This window comes from Notamacropus eugenii, chromosome 1 (genome assembly GCF_028372415.1).
Source record: "Notamacropus eugenii isolate mMacEug1 chromosome 1, mMacEug1.pri_v2, whole genome shotgun sequence".
NCBI classification, from domain to species: domain Eukaryota; kingdom Metazoa; phylum Chordata; class Mammalia; order Diprotodontia; family Macropodidae; genus Notamacropus; species Notamacropus eugenii.
Genome location: NC_092872.1, coordinates 414,989,080 through 415,005,627, shown reverse-complemented (window position 1 = coordinate 415,005,627; position 16,548 = coordinate 414,989,080). Strand labels below are relative to the sequence as shown.

At 43.2% G+C, this 16,548-nt stretch overlaps 1 protein-coding gene across 1 annotated transcript in view; it reads left to right on the top strand.

Annotated features, from left to right (window-relative positions):
- The window catches only part of COL23A1 (collagen type XXIII alpha 1 chain), a 470,602-nt gene that overhangs the window by 348,862 nt on the left and 105,192 nt on the right, over window positions 1-16,548 (top strand). The window contains exon 3 of the mRNA XM_072631207.1: window positions 3,841-3,885. Within this exon, the coding sequence (XP_072487308.1) occupies window positions 3,841-3,885 (45 nt within the window). The remainder of the gene's footprint in view (window positions 1-3,840; window positions 3,886-16,548) is intronic.

Genomic DNA, 16,548 nt, shown 5'->3' with positions numbered 1-16,548 from the left:
GCTAACATCCCATTACTGTTCTCACTTCTTCTCTGACTCTAACCATGACTAGTCAGCAGGGTATGTCCACTCCAATTCAACAAGCACTTATTAAGTCCCTACTGTGTGTCAGATACTATACTAGGCCCTGGGGACACAAGGTGCTTACGGTTTATTAGCCATGGTATAATGAACTAGGAGCCTGACTGCCTGAATTGTGATTCTAACACCTTCTAGCTGTATGGCTATGCGTCACTTTATTTCTCAGCCTCAGTTTGTCTGTCTGAGGGTCTTGCCCTCCGGGTTTGATTTTTTTAATTTTTTCAAATTAAAGGGGCCATCCCTTGACTCATTTCTTAAGGAGACCTATTCACTGAATAGGTGTTCCCTCACTCAAAGTGAGAACCTGGAAAGGCCTTAGCCTAAAAGAGCCAGGGTCTCCCATTGCATCCTGGCCTATCTCCAGAATATCTGCCTACTGGACCCAGATGGCTCTGGAGGAGAAAGTGAGGCTGGTGACCTTGCACAGTCCTTCCTCACTCAAATCCAAGTCAACTGCAAGTCATGTCATCATCTTGATGTCATGGTCCTCTTGGAGAACAAAGGACAAACCCACAACAGAATGGGGATAATAACATACTACCTCCTTCATAGGATTCTAGAAAGCAGAGTTCTTTGTAAACTATAAAGTACTATGAGAGGCATTATGGTGTAGTAGAAAGAGATCTGTCCTCTAAGTAAGAAAGACTTAGGTTCAGGTCCTGCCTCTGATATGAATTAGTTGGGACAGCTAGGTGTCACCTCAGTGCACAGAGATCTAGGCCTGGAATTAGGAAGACCCACATTCAAATCCAGCCTCAGACAAACCCTAACTGTGTGACCCCCAGGCAAGTTCTTTAACCCTGCCAGCCTCAGTTTCCTCAGCTGTAAAATGACTTAGAGAAGGAAATGGCAAACTACCCCAGTATCTTTGCCAAGAAAACCCCAAATGGGAGCACAAAGAGTTAGATGTGACTGAAAACAACTGAACAGCAACAAAAGCCATTTAACCTTTCAGTATCCTTAGGAAATTCTGTAACTACAAGTTACACAACATTTTGTAGATCTAGAGCTGGGAGAGACCTCAGAAACCATTCAGTGCAGCTCTCTCATTTTATAACTGCAGAAACTGAGGCCCAGGAAAATGCCCAAGGTCATATAGGTAGTAAACATGAGAATCAGGATTGGAACACAGACCTGTTGACTCCAGAGCTAGTGTTCCTTTCACTCTATAGTTGCCAACTTGGATTAGTAGAGGGAGTTTGTTTACGGATCATTCTCTTTATCTGTGCAATCACAAGCCCCCCCCCCACCCTCCATACACAAAAGCACTACAAAAATATGAATTATCATTGCCCTGGCAGTAAAAGTCATCAGCCACTTGGCCGGTTTGACAAAAATCTATCGTACAAGTAGTACAGTGGATAGAGAGTACTGAGGCTGCATTCAAAAAATCCTGAGTTCAGATTCAGCCTAAGATACCTACTAGTTGTGTGGCCCCAGTCTGCTTTAACTCCTCCTCTGCCAAAGGGGGCTAATGATGGCGTCCACCTCCCAGGGCTATTTTGAGGACCAAATGAGATGCTGTTCGCAACGCACTTTGTAAACCTCATCGGGCTTTATAAATGCTTTTGTAATTGTTGTTCAGTTATTTCAATCGTGTCTGACTCTTTCTGACACCATTTGGGTTTTCTTGGTAAGGATAATGGAGTGGTTTGCCATTTCCTTCTTCAGCACATTTTACAGATGAGGAAACTGAGGCAAACAGAGTTGAGTGACTTGCCCAGGGTCACGCGGCCAGTAAGTCTCTGAGGCCAGATTTGAACTCAGGAATATGAGTCTTCTGACTCCTGGCCCAGCTTTGTGCCCTATGGTGCCCCCAGTTGTCCTTTGTAGACCTTACAGGGCTATGGAAATGCTAGTTGGTATTATTATTGTTTGTCGTTGTTGTTAAGCAACTACTATGTGCCGGATTCTGGGAATAGAATGAATCAGCCAATAAACATTTATTGAGCACCTACTGTGTGCCAGGCACTGTGCTGAGAACCTGGATACAAAGAAGGACAAAAGACAGCCCCTGCCCTCAAGGAGCTTGTGTTCTGCTGGTCACTGACAGGGCTTCCTTTGGGTCCAGTGGAAGTTTCCTCATCCCAACTAGCCCCTTAAACACAGGGGAATGTGGCACAACTTCCATACAGAGTTAAAGAATGGAACAAAGGAACTCCACGTCCTGTGGGATCCCAGAAAAGAGGGCAGGAAGCCGAGGTAAGCCCTAGGCTTTCGGGACAGGATGGAGCTTTGCAAATGCACGGATTCTGGAGTCAGGGACCAGAGTTTGAAGCCTGGCTCCTCCTGCTGCTTCCTCAGTGAGGCTGAGCCAACACTGCTCCTCTTTTGGCCTCGTATATTTCCTCCTCTGTAAAATGATAGCAAGAGAACAGAGGGAAAGGACCTGCATGCCCCAAAATATTTATAGCAGCTCTGGGGAATGGCTGAGCAAGTTGTACATGATTGTAATGGAATACCTTTGTGCTATAAGGAAGATAAGCAGATGGATTTCGGAAAAACCTGGAAAGATTTACATGAACTGATGCAGAGTGAAATGAGCAGAACCAGGAGAACATTGTACACAGTAACAGTAACATTGTGTGATGATCAACTTTGATAGACTAAGCTTTTCTAAGCAATACAAGGATCCAAGACAATTCCAAAGGACTGATGGTGGAAAATGCTGTCTACCTCCAGGGAAAGAACTGATGGGTTCTGAATGCAGATGGAAGCATATTATTTTCACTTTCTTGATATTTTGTATGATTTTTTTTTTGATCTGTTTCTTCTTTCCCAACATGACCAGTATGGAAATGTGTTTTACATGACTGCTTGTAAATAACCTACATCAAATTGCTTACTGTTGTAGGAAGAGAGAAGTGGAGGGAGAGAGGAAAAAAATTGGAGCTCAAAATTTTGTCAAAATAAATGTTTAAAATTGTCTTTACCTATAATTGGAAAAAATAAAATACTATTAAAAAGAGAGACCACGTGATCTTAAAGGTCCCTGGTCATTCCAAATCCTAGGAGCCTTAATTTCCCTATATAATGCCACCAATCCTAATCTTAGGAGATTTCCCGCAGGGATACATATGTTTTAAAAAGAAAAATGAGTATATGTCTATATCTGTCTTCCTCAGAAGAGGGACACTTTTAGGGGTTTTTGCCTTATGATTTTATTAGTAGAGGGAAGACCCCAGAAAGAAATTCCTTTCCCAATACAGATCAACATCTGCTTTGCAATTTATAATCTTAGGGAATTTCCTAACTCCCCCACACACACACCCCAGAGGTCAAATGTCTTTGCTCAGGGTTACATAGTCAGGATGTGTCAGAATCAAGACTTGAACCCAGTTCTTCTGACTCTGAATGCTGGTCTCTATCCATTACATCACAACTCCTCCCCATGTCTAGTGAGTCTGGGAGTTGACTTTGGGGGTGAGGGAGAAGGTGGATTGGAGCTAAGGCTCCATAACCATGTATTCAGTGTACTATGGGAGCTGGGCTACAGCCAAAGGGATGAAGAAGAGGGAAAAATTTCCTGGAGATAACAGTGAGCTGGAAAGGGGGTATCTTTCTCCCCTCTCCCAGAGGGAGACCAGTCCTTTGAGCTGCTGGAACCATCCAACTCAGAAGCACTTTCCCAGCTGGTTTGCCAGGGAAAGGCTTTAATCAGACGAAAGATGAGGTGCAGGGGGGAGGGGAGCAAGTCAAGGCTGTTCCGTGTCTGGGCCCACTGACTGTTTCATGACTCCTTGTCTGTCATTTTCACAGGACCCCCAGGGAGGCGTGGAAAACCTGGAAGAAGAGGAGATACTGGTAAGCTTCTCTGTTTCTCTGTTCCTGAAATTACTCCCACCCCAGACCCAGAGGGAAAGCACAGTAAACACCAAGTCAGATAGTAAAACCAGATTATCCGAAAAGACTGGAATCCTTATCTGAGACATTTACCTCTCCCGCCCAGAGTGTAATCCTGAGAGGGCTAGGGCCCTCACTGACTGTGGAGGCGATTTTCACCCTGAACTTTGGGAAGCCTTCCCTCTGGGTCTCTTCCACAGTGCTGGCCTTTCCCTTTCCACCCACTGGCCCATGTCCTTACTTCCTTTTATTATTGTTGTTGGGGGTTTTTTCATTTTCCAAGAAGAAACCCATGTAACAATTTAATGTAGTAGAAAAGATGCTGAGATTGGAGCCTGGTGCCCTGCGTCCAAATCTACACTAATGAACTGTGTGATTGGACAAGTCACTTTCCTTGTGCTTTCTCTTAGATCACTTTCCATTTCCATTGACTGTCATGTGTGTAAGTAGTTGTCTGCTTGTCGTCTAACCCATTAGAAAGTAAGAAGGCTTTCCTTGAGAGCAGGGACCACATGGTGCCTTTCGTTGCTTCCCCAGCATTCAGCACGGTGCTTGGGATATACTTAATAAATGTTTACTGACCAACTGACTTCATCTCTCTAAACCTCAGTTTCCCCATCTGTAGCATAAGGATGGGTGAATGGATTCTAAGATCCCTTCTACCTCTAACTCCTTTGAGAGGACTCTAGCAGTGATGTCCCCAGAACCATACAAAAGAATGTGAGCTTGTCATGTCAGGAAGCTTTAGCCTCAATATTAAAGAAAACCGTTTTCAAGCTCAGCAGGCCTGGGGCGGTAGTGTTAAGTGACCACAGCATCTGCCTCTCAAGGAATCCCACCTCTCACCTGACTCTCTCCAAACTGAAGAGGGATAGCATTAGCCATTATCCTGAAGCACAGGTCTCACGATATTACTCTCCAGCTCCAGAAATTCTGATGACTTTAGGATAAAATAGATTCCTCAGTTGAAGACAGATCTAAAGTTAGGAAGTTTTTCCTCATATCAAACCAAAAGTTTGCCCTTTGGCACAGAATCACACAATTTGAGAAAAAGAAGAGATCTCAGTGACCACCTAATCTACATAAACATCTGTGTTCTTTCCCCACCCTATTCCTGGTTCTGCTCTCTTGAACCTAACAGAATAGATCTGCCCCCATTGTACCCTGGTCCATCTCCAGTCGTCCTGATCTATATTTGGCCACTGGACCCAGATGACTCTGAAGGAGAAAGTGACTGAACTGCCCTCTCTCCCTCCGTTAAATCCAATTAACTTGCATGTCATGGCATCACCTTCCCAACATCATGGTCCTACTCAAGAATGAAGGACAAACAACAGATAAGATCTACATCTCTTCCATATGATAATCCTTCAGATATTTGATGATAACTGACATACTTCCCTCCCTCAATTCTGGTTACTCTTCTTCAGACTAATCCTCTCCAATTCCTTCACCTAATGGCTCACATTACATGAACTCAAGGCCCTCCCCTATCCAGGCTGTCCTCCTGAATGCTTCCTAGCTTTTCCATGTCCTTCCTAAACTGTAATATCAAGAGCTGCACACAGTTTTTCAGGTGTAGTCCAACCAGGGCTAGGTATGGCAGGATGATCACCTCCTCATTCCTGGATTCTGAATACAGGCCTGGGTTAACATTACTTTTTGTAGACCATATCCCACTGGTGATTCATTTTGAACTTGCAGGCCACTAATACCCTGAGATCTTTTTCAGACATGCTGCTCTCCAATCTTCCTTATGTGATCTTAGGCTGTATTAGCAGAACATCACACTTAGAACGTAGGAGGTAGGTCAGTCTCACTGTGCTCTACCCTGGGCAGACCATACCTGGAGTACTGTGTTAACTTCTGGGCACCACATATGCGGAAACATAGTGACAACCTGGAGACAAGGAACTTATGACTAGGAAGGTAAGAAAATTAGAATTTGTCCCCATCATGATCAGCAGAAGGAACTGGGGATATTTAGCTTGGAGGGAAAAAAGGAAAAAGAAGATTGAATAGGAAATTGGCCACAGTCTTCAAACATTTGAAAGGCTATCTTAGCTCAAAAGGATGAGGCTCATTCTTTTGGGCCTTGAAGGCCAGCTTTGACTGTCTATAAGAAGCAGCTACTTCCTCACAATTAGTCCTACTCTGCAGTACAATGGGCTGCTCCAGAAGTCTTCCAGCAGGGTCTAAATGACATCTAATCGGGGAGTGTTGTGAAGGGGATTCTAATTCATGTACGGGTTATAAATGAAGGAGGTGGACTATATGGTTCCTGAAGTTTCATGCAACTCAGAGATTCTATGATTCAATTCAATTCAACAATCATTTATTAAATATTTATGGAATTCCCATATATTTATTTTTGAATACGTATAATTTTTACTTATATGTGTACATATTGTTTCCCCTGAAAGATATCTAATAGGCAATTGGAGAGGTGAGAATGGAGGTCAGGAGACAGGTTAGGGCTAGACAAACAGATCTGAGAATCATCTGCATAGAGATGATAATTGAATCAATGGGAGTTGATGAGATCACCAAGTGAAATAATATAGAATGAAAAGAGAAGAGGAGAGGAGAGAAAAGAGAACCCAGGACAAAGGCTTGGGGGATGTTCATGCCTAGCTAAAATCCAGCAAAGGAGACTTTCAGATGGGGAGGAGGAATACCAGGAGGAACCAGTGTCACTAAAACTTAGAGAGAAGAGAGTATGAAAAAGAGGGTGATCAGTGTGTCACAGGCTAAAGTTAAAGCAAGAAGGATGAAGATTGATTTAGACGTTAGACAAATCCATGAGATTTGTCAATTAAGAGATTGTACTAACTTTAAAGAAAGTAATTTTCATTGAATGATGAGATCAGAAGCCAGACTATCGAGAAGTGAGAGGTGCCAACCAAAAGAAGCTTACCCACAAAATGAGAGATATGTAAAGATAGGTAGTGGAGATGGATGGATGGATTAAGTGAGAATTTTTTGAGGATGGGGGACATGTTTGTAGGCAGCAGAGAAGCAACCAGTAAACAGGGAGGTATTAAAGACAGGAGAGGTAGAATGAAAGATGGAAAGGAATGGAATCAGAGATACATGTAGAGAGATTTGCCTTGGCAGAAAGAAGGACCACCTCTTCATAGGAGACAAGGATAAAGGAAAGGGTAATGGGGGCAGGTATCTGGGTCATGTGAGATGAGGAGGAGGAGGAAGAGAAGGCCAGAAGAGAAAGCTCTCAGTGAATGGCCTAGTTTTTTATGAAGCATAGTCTTCAGCTGAGGTAGGGTGCAAGGGGGAGAGAGCCCTGAGAATATTTGAGGCAGGATTAAAAGTTGTGGAAAAGTGACTGTGGTCTATAAGAGTGAATCATTTAAGAGAATGTAAAAGGTTTGCCTAGCAGCAGTGAGGGTCCAGTTGAAGTTATGTAACATAAATTTATAGTGGATCCAGTCAAACCGATCGCCATGGATGCCATCCATGGATCAAGCTGCATCACTGACCACTACTAGGTGATTCCATGCAGTCAGCAACTCACCAGTGACAAGAATAGTGCAGTCATACCTATTCAGGTGAGTGACAGGGACTTGGAATCACAGAACCTCAGGGTTGGGAGGAGCCTTTAAAAGTATGAAGTCCCACCCCCCTAAGGAAGAGTCCCTTCTACATCACCCCCAACAAGTGGCCACTAGCCTCTGCTAGTCTCTTTTAGTGATGAGGAGCCCACAGTAGCCTAGGATGGCCCATTTCACTTTGGGAGAGCTCTGATCATTAGTTTTTTCTTATTTACAGCCAAAAACCCATTTATCTGCAACTTTGACACATTGATTCTCATTCTGCCCTCAAGCAGAAAGCACAAATCTAACCTCTCTTCCATGGCAGCCCTTACAATTCTTGAAGAGAGGAATCCTGTCCCAAGCCTGACCCCCATCCTATCCAAGTCTTTTCTTCTCTAAGTTAAACATCCCTGTTTCCTTTAGCAAATCAAACTTCCTCCCCCATATGGATATGTTTGCACAGATACTGATATATTGGTTTCAGGGTGTCACTGCACTCCACCTACGTCCCTATATCCATGCAGATGAATGCAGTTTTATTTAGCTGGTGTGATAGCGGTAGCCTGAGAGACCTGTGTCCATAGCTTCCCAGAGACCAGTTATGAGACTCTCTCTATGCCAGGAAGCAAGTACTGACCTGAACCCTGGGAAGGGATTTTTCTCTTGGAAAATGTGTAGATGGGGTTCTGGGCAGGGGAGAAGAAGGTTGGTGCATGTCAGAGGTAGATGGAAAGAGTTTTCTACAATCAGGAAGACTTGAGTCCAAATCCAGTCTCAGATACTTACTAGCTGCGTGACCCTGGGTAAGTTACTTAACTTTTGTCTGCCTCAGTTTCTTTAATTATAAAATGGGAATAATATTAGCACCTACCTCCCAGGATGGTTGTGAGAATCAAATGAGATAATATTTGTGAAGTACTTAGCACAGTACCTAGCACAAAGTGGGTACTTAATCAATGTTTATTCCCTTCCCTCTATATAAATAAGCATAATTTACTTTCCCTTCTCTTTTGCTGAGATTAGGCATGTACATCCAAAGACCCTGCTCTCAGCCTGGCAGCCCAGGGCTGTCACTGAAGTCCTCCATCATCTCGGGTGGGAGGGTGAGAAAGGTGGGGGCCAGGTAAAGACACTGATCTATTAGGTTCCAGTGGATCATAGGGTCATACATTTAGAAATGAAAGATAACTTAGATGCTGTCAAATCCAGCCCCTTTATTTTGCAGATGAGAGAACTTAGATACAGAGAAGCTGAGTGACTTGTTCAGATTCACACAGCCTACGTCTGAGGTGCAATTTGAATCCAGGTCTTCCTGACTCCAAAGTCAATGCCTCATTCACTATACACACTTCTGTTGTTGGTCAGTCATTTCAGTCATATCCAATTCTTTGTGAGCTCCCTTTGAAGTTTTCTTAGCAGAGATACTGGAGTGATTTGCCATTTCCTTCTCCAGGTCATTTTACAGATGAGGAGACTGAGGCAAACAGGGTTAAGTGGCTTGCCCAGGGTCACACAGCTAGTAAATGTCTTTCTCTCTTCAGGTCTGGTACTCTATCCACTGTACCACTCAGCTGCCCCACTATACACATTATCCTCCATTCAATTCTAGCTTAGAATCATAAGATTACAGACTTACAGCTGGAAGGGACATAAACTGAGGCTAGGAGTGGTGAAATGTTCATGGTCATACGAGTGATAAGGGGAAGAGATGAGATTTGACCTGGGGACCTCTGACTTCTAAATACAATGCTCTTTTCCAGTAGCATGCTTCCCACAAATACACAGAATTGAACAAACGGTCTCCCTGGACCTCCATGACAGCCACTATTAAATAAACACCACTTTAAATAAACTTCCCCTTTGTGGAGCTACTTTTCTTAATTCAATATCACCCTACTCATTCATTCAACACACATTTCTGAAGATCCTTCTATACCTACCTCCCCCAGAATTCTTCTCTGATGCCTTATGGTGGGAGAGGGCAGGAAGTGAACTTGCCCACCCCAAAGGCAATGCCAGCCTTGATAGGTCACACCAAGCTGGAAAGGCTCCAAATATGAGCCCAGCAATGAACTCAGGGAATGGGGAGGGGGCAGGAAGGAAGGGTTCTCTGAACACCAGCCAGGCTGTCACCAGGAAAATAAAATGTGTGACCACCCTCCGAGACCACCTACTAGGTCAGAAAGTGGCTCTAATCTGCATCAGTGGAGGGTGTGCCCACACTGAAGAAACCAGGGATCCTTAAAGTGTTACTGTACCCTGCCAGGCAAAAAGAAGATCACCACCACCACCACCACCACCACTGTCATCAGCAGCAGCTTTGCATTTATATAATGCAATGCATTAAGGTTTTCAAAGCACTTTACATGTGCTATCTCATTTGATCTTCAGAACAACCCTGGGAAGTAGGTGTTATTATTCCCATTTTACAGATGAGGAAACTGAGGCAGACAGCAGTCAAGAGACTTTTCCGGGTCACTGGTAGTTAAGTATGTGAAATCATATTTGAACTTAGGTCTTCCTGATGTGGGGTCCAGATTTAAAAAAAAAAAAAGTGCAATTCATGTTCTTTTTTCTCTAACACTTCAGTAAATCAGCAAGCATTTATTAAGCATGGAGAAACACAAAGAGTGACAAAGTCACTATTCTCAAGGAGTTTACTAATAAGATATTTGTAAAAACAATTAGCACAGTGCCTGGTACAATAGAAATGCCTGTTCCCTTTGGCTAATGGGAAAAATAAGCACTTTTCTCTTGACAACCCTGGGGGGAGGGGTAACACAAGTTTTTGTCTGCAGGATGAGAGAAGAAGGTTCTATTTGGTCCAAACCTGTGATTTCGTTTGCGGGGAGAGGAGAGAGATTCTCAGTGTGGAAATTCCCTTCATCAATGCAGATCACCAACTTCTCTGTTCCTTATAATACTAGAGAGTCGCCTGGGACACAGAGAGCTTAAGCCAGTCAATAAAAACTGTTGCAATAGCCTAGAGCAGAAGTTCTTTCCTTTTTTGTGTTGTGGACCTCTTTAGCAGTGGTGAGACCTACAGGTCCCTTCTGAAATTAGTGTGTTAAAATTGTAGGGAATTATAATCATCATTAATTATAGGTAATGTAGATATAGATCATAGATATAGGATATGTATGAGGTATATGTAAATATAGGTATAGATCTATGCTAATGCGTGTAGATTTATATCTATGTAAGTGTGTGTATGTGTGTGTGTGTGTGTGTGTGTGTGTGTGTGTGTGTGTGTGTGTGTGATAAGACTAGGGCTCCCTATCTTGACCAGGCTGGAAATACACGGACTGGCTACTAACCAGCCCAATCATTCCAATAAGAATACCAAAACGGCTATGGTTCAGTTGTTCCAATAGCATGTCTACTTGTTGATCATTGGATAAGGATCAGTATGTATTAAGCTCCACTTTACCTTGCCCTTAGCCTCTTCCTTCCACCATCACCTACCCCACAAGCACACGCTCAATAAGATGCAGCTATGACAGACTGGACAGAGCCCATCTAGAGGCAGCAGGGAGCTGGCCAAGGTCTCTCAACCTAAGGCAAAGCTGGACAGCGCTCAGGAACAGTTCCTTCCTGCTCATCCCCGCCCCTAAGCAGCCTGTATTTCTTAGCCCAGAGAATACTTTCCTGGCTTCCTGCTTCTGTCTCCATGATCTACTTACAGAAGCAGTAACGTGTATTTGCATTTAAATGTTTTAAATTTGGCAATGTCCTTTATATGCATTATCTCATGTAATCCTTACAATAAAAACCCTGCAGGGGAAGTGCTATTATCATTCCCATCTTCCAGATGGAGAAACCGAAGCTCTGTGAGATTAAAAGGCTTGCATTGCTAATAAGCATCTGAGGTGGATACCTACTTGGAGGTAATGGGAACATAGCCATAGAGTGGGACTCAGGGATAAGGACTCCTGTCCCTAGAAGGTCCATAATAAGGTGATAATTCAGGCCAGAAGTTGGGAACCTGTGGCCTTCTAGGTCCTCAAGTACAACCCTTTGAAAGTTTGGACTCCTCCAAAGGGCCATACTTGAGGACTTAGAGGGCCACAGGTTCCCCATCCCACCTCAGGCTATCAGACATCTGGGATGGACTTGTTAGTGTTGGACTAACATTCCCCATGGGATGCAGGGTGAGACGAGGGTCAGATGAAACAGAGGCAACATGAATACAAGGATGCTCATCTCCCAAGAGCATGCTTCTTCTTTCCAGGCTCTGCTATGGCCGCTCATACTGCTCCACCCACTTCATACTCTGTGGCTTTGAGGCTTTAAACTGAACTACTAAGGTATTGGTAGGGAGCAGCCAGACGGGCAGGTTTCCAGAGAAAAGTCAGTTCATTACTGGTGGCAAGATCAGCTGCTGGTCTGCCTCTGTTCCCATGAGCTTCTAGATTTCATTCATGAATCATGCCCTGAAAATCATTTAGTTTGGATGCTTCTAGAATATGTTTCCAATTTTTATTTGTAATAACAATTTTCACGTGTCTGAGACCCTTTGGAGAGTAGTGAAAATAATTCACTCTGGCCGGCAGATTAATAAATTCGTATGCTCCTTCAGAAGCCAGATTTTTTTACCTGGCTGAGGCTGCCTGCAGAGCTGGGAGCCCTCCTGGGGAAGCCCATTCAGCTTGTTCTTTGCTGTTTAGTCATTTCAGTCATGTCTGACTTTTTATGACCCCATTTGGATTTTCTAAACAGAGATGTTGGAGTGGTTTGCCATTTCCTTCTCTAGTTCATTTTACAGATGAGAAAACTGAGGCAAGCAGGGTTAAATGACTTGCCCAGGGTCACACAGCTAGGCAGTATCTGAGGCTGATTTGAATTCAGGTCCTCCTGTCTCCAGAGTCGGTGCTCTATCCACTACATCAACTTTTTGTTCTTTTATTAAATATTTGGAGCCTCTTTTCAACAAATGCAAATTCAGTAAACATTTGCTAAGCAAAATAGTACAGAGGAAAAAATACTGAACTTTCAGATAGAGAACATGGGTTCACATTTTAGCTCTGCCACTTTTCCTACCCTTGTGATCTTAAGTAAGTTATTTAACTCATCAATAAAATGGGGGAGGGGGATGTTAAATGGTTCCTGAGGCTTTCAATCCTATTATTTTGATCCTATCCCATGATCTCAGCTATGCCATTTACTATTTGTGCAACCATAGACAAGTCCTTTTTATTCTCTGTGCCTCAGTTTCCTCATCTGTAAAATGAACAAGCTGGACCACATGATTTTTTTTGTGAGGTAATGAAGGTTAAGTGACTTGCCCAGGGTCACACAGCTAGTAAGTATCAAGTGTCAGAGGCCGGATTTGAGTTCCAGTCTTCCTGACTCCAAGGCCGTTGCTCTATGCACTGTACCACCTAGCTGCCGCAAGGACCATATGCTCTTTATTGTCCTTTTTGGTTCTAAATCTATGATCCTAAGTGCTTACTCTGCTGGATTCTGGAAGAAATACAGATTCATTTAAGAAGAGTTCCTACCCTTAGCAGGCTCATAGTCTATTAGGAAGGCAAAATACAAACCCAGACAAGTGTAATGTATGATAATGCATAAAATGCAAGCACATTAAGCAGTGGAAGGCTGCTCTGAGTTGGGTGCATTTGTGGGGAGCCAATAAGTGAAGGGGGATCAGGATTCCCCTCACTTCCCTTCAAAGAGCAAAAATCTAGTGACCCAAGGGGGTCATAATAAATCTCTAAGGGAGTTTTGAAGGAAGAAGTCATTAGGCTTCCAACATAATATAGCATAAAAACCCAAAAGTGAGAGTCAGGAGACTTGGGTTCTAATCCTAGCTCTGTCCTGACTCTCACCGTAGGACCTTGAACAAGCCATCTTACATCTCTAGAACTCAGTTTCCTAAATAAAGGTCTCAGACTAGATGACCTTCAAGTTTTCTTCCAGCTTTAAATCCATGATACTGTAATCATCTAGAATCCTTTTTCATCCTCTATTTGAGCCTCATGGAGGCCAATACCCAGTCAGTGAGCAGGCATAGAGATTCCCCTGGCAGCAAACAAAACAAATTCAGCTTCACCTCTTTCTCTCCCTCTCTCTGTCTGGCTCTGACTTTCTCAGTCTCTCCCTCCCTCCCTCCCTCTCTCTCTCTCTCTTTTTCTCTCTGTCTCTGTCTTTGGCTCCCTGTCTCTGTCTCTCCTCTCACTGTCATTGTCTCTCTGTCTCTGTCTTTCTGTTTCTGTCTGTCCATACACATAGACAAAATACACACGCGCACACACGCACACACACACATACACACACACTTTCCTCCCATTCCCTCTTTAAGAACTGGGATTGTCATGGAGCATGAATGTAGCATGTTGATTGATTACTTGGATAATTGCTGGATTTGAGGGTTTTTTTTTAAATTGGGGTCAAATTCTGAGTTTTGACACATTCTATCTGTGTTTATGTGAGCAAGTTGCTTTCGCCTATCTGAGCCTCAGTTTCCTCAGCTAAAAAATAAGGATAACCTGAGGGTACATGCTCTCCCTCTTCCCTCGCAGGAAGGTTGGTTGCACAAAAAATGCTTTGTAAATCTTAGAGTTTAGAAATGTGAGCTGCTGCTATCATGTGTCATTCCCCCTTGAACCGGAAAGCTCAGAGAGGTCAGTGTGAACTCTGCTTTAATAGGCTTTTAATAATATGGATTTTATATGTATGTGTGTGCAATATGTAAAATACACATATAGCCTCTTGTGTGTAAATGTGTGTGTATGTATAAAAATATATATATACATATACACATATTGCGCACCTTAGTTAATAAGGATCAGTAAGAGTGACATATATTTTTGTAGACTTTTCTGAGCTAGTCATAAAATCTATTTTTCTTGACTTTTCAATGAACAGTTATGTTTATCCAACATAAAGTACTGAAAATAAGGGGTGGCATGCTTGTCTCTTTGGTCTGAGATAAATTCCAATTAAGGGAAAGTAATGAGACTAGTAAGGATGTATATCCCAATCATTATCACCTACCATGCACCCGTACTCATCACCACCAAAGCATTTCTTCCAGCCTGAATTAACTCAAGATGTCTTTTTTGAAAGATTTTTCCCTCATTCCAATTTTGGCCATTTATGATCCTTTACTTACCCAGAATATCCCATACTGTATGTGTGTGACTAGGGAGCAGACAACATACTGACTTGGGTCATGGAGCTACTGTTGTCGTTCCACAGTGAGTAAAGGGAGCAATCTACTTCTTTGGATAAATACTTGTTCAGAATTCAAGGAGAACCTGAGAATTCACCCAGTCCAACCTTCCTCATTTTCCATAAGAGAGTGCAGAAGCCTAAATGAGGTCTAGCCCAAGGTCACACAGCCAATAACAAGGAGATCCAAAACTCAAACCCATGCCTGGTACTGTTTGTCCTTAAACCACACTATCAGGCCTCCATATCTTTAAGGCTAAGCCCACTTTGACCCCTCAAAGAACACTGAATGTCAAAGCTAAAAGGGACTCTAGAGGTCATCTGATCTAGCCCTCTCATCTTATAGAAAATGAAACAGGAAAAAGGAACAAGTATTTATTAAGGGCCTACTATGTGCCAGGAACTGTGCCTAGAGCATTACAAACATTACTGCTTATGTCTCTCACAACCCTGTGAGGTAGGTGCTCATAATATCCCCATCTTACAATTGACTAAACCAAGGCAGGCAGTAGTTAAGTGACTTGCCCAGGCTCACACAGGTAGGAAGTATCTGAGACTGGATTTGAACTCAAGTCTTCCTGATTCTAGGTCCAGTGCTGTACTGTACTACCTAGAGGGGAAGGGATTTATCCCAAATCACACAGATAATAAATAGGAAAATCAGAACTTGAACCCACGTCTTCTGCCACCAACACTGTACTCTTTCTACCCTTCCTCTCTTGTTTGTTTTGCACTAGTTAGTCACTTACTAGTAAGACTATGCCAACCAGACCCACATGATTCACAAGGGGTGGAAGTAAGTGATTGAAGAGTTAAACAAAGGACATCCTACCTCCCTCATGGGTTTGGTTGGTTGTTGTCCTTCGTCTTCCAAGAGGACCAAAATGACATCACCATTGTAAAGTGAAATTTCAGCATGTTCAGCTGTGGCTGATCAGACCAATATGAGCTTGGAATGCTCTACCACTGGTTGGGCACAGATAGTCCATCTGAGTATTTGGGGTGGATATCCCAAATTTGCATTTACTTTGTGCTGTCTCAATTCTGCTTTGCTCAAAGAGCACAGCACCTTTTCTTATATGGGCATGCCATGCTGAGCAGTCCTATGCCAGTGTCTCCCATGTCACAGTCAATTCCAAAGTTCTTGAGAGAGACCTTGAGAGTGTCCTTGTATCATCATTTCTTCTGGCCACCATGTGATCGCCTGCCCCATGCAAGTTCTCCATAAAATAGTCTTTTTGGTAAGTGTACATTTTGGCATTCAAACAATGTGGCCAGCCCATCGGAGCTGCGCTCTCTGAAGCATAGTTTGAATACTTGGCATTTCAGCTCGAGCAAGGACTTCAGTGTCTGGTACCTTATCCTGCCAGGTGATCTTCAGAATCTTCCTAAGACAGTTCAAATGGAAATGATCCAGTTTCTGAGCATGGTGCTGGTAGGCCGTCCATGTTTCACAAGCATATAACAACAAGGTCATCACAGCTCTGTAGACCTTCAGTTTGGTAGTCAGTCTGATACCTCTTCTCTCCCAAACCTTTCTTCGGAGCCTCCCAAACACTGAGCTAGCTCTGGCAATGTATACATCAACCTCATTGTCAATGTGTACATCCCTGGGAAGTACACTACCATGGTAAGTGAACTTATCCATAGCATTCAAACCTCCATTTGTTGTAACAGATGGTTCCATGTATGGATGGTGTGGTGGTGGCTGATGGAGCACCTGTGTTTTCTTGGTGTTAATTATTAGGCCAAAATTAGCACAGGCAGCAGAGAATTGATCCATACTTTGTTGCATCTCAGTGTCAGAGGTTGTATTGAGTGCACAATCATCTGCACACAGAAAATCATGTACCAACACTCATTGACTGTTTACCTCAGGTTGAACTCATAGGTTTAT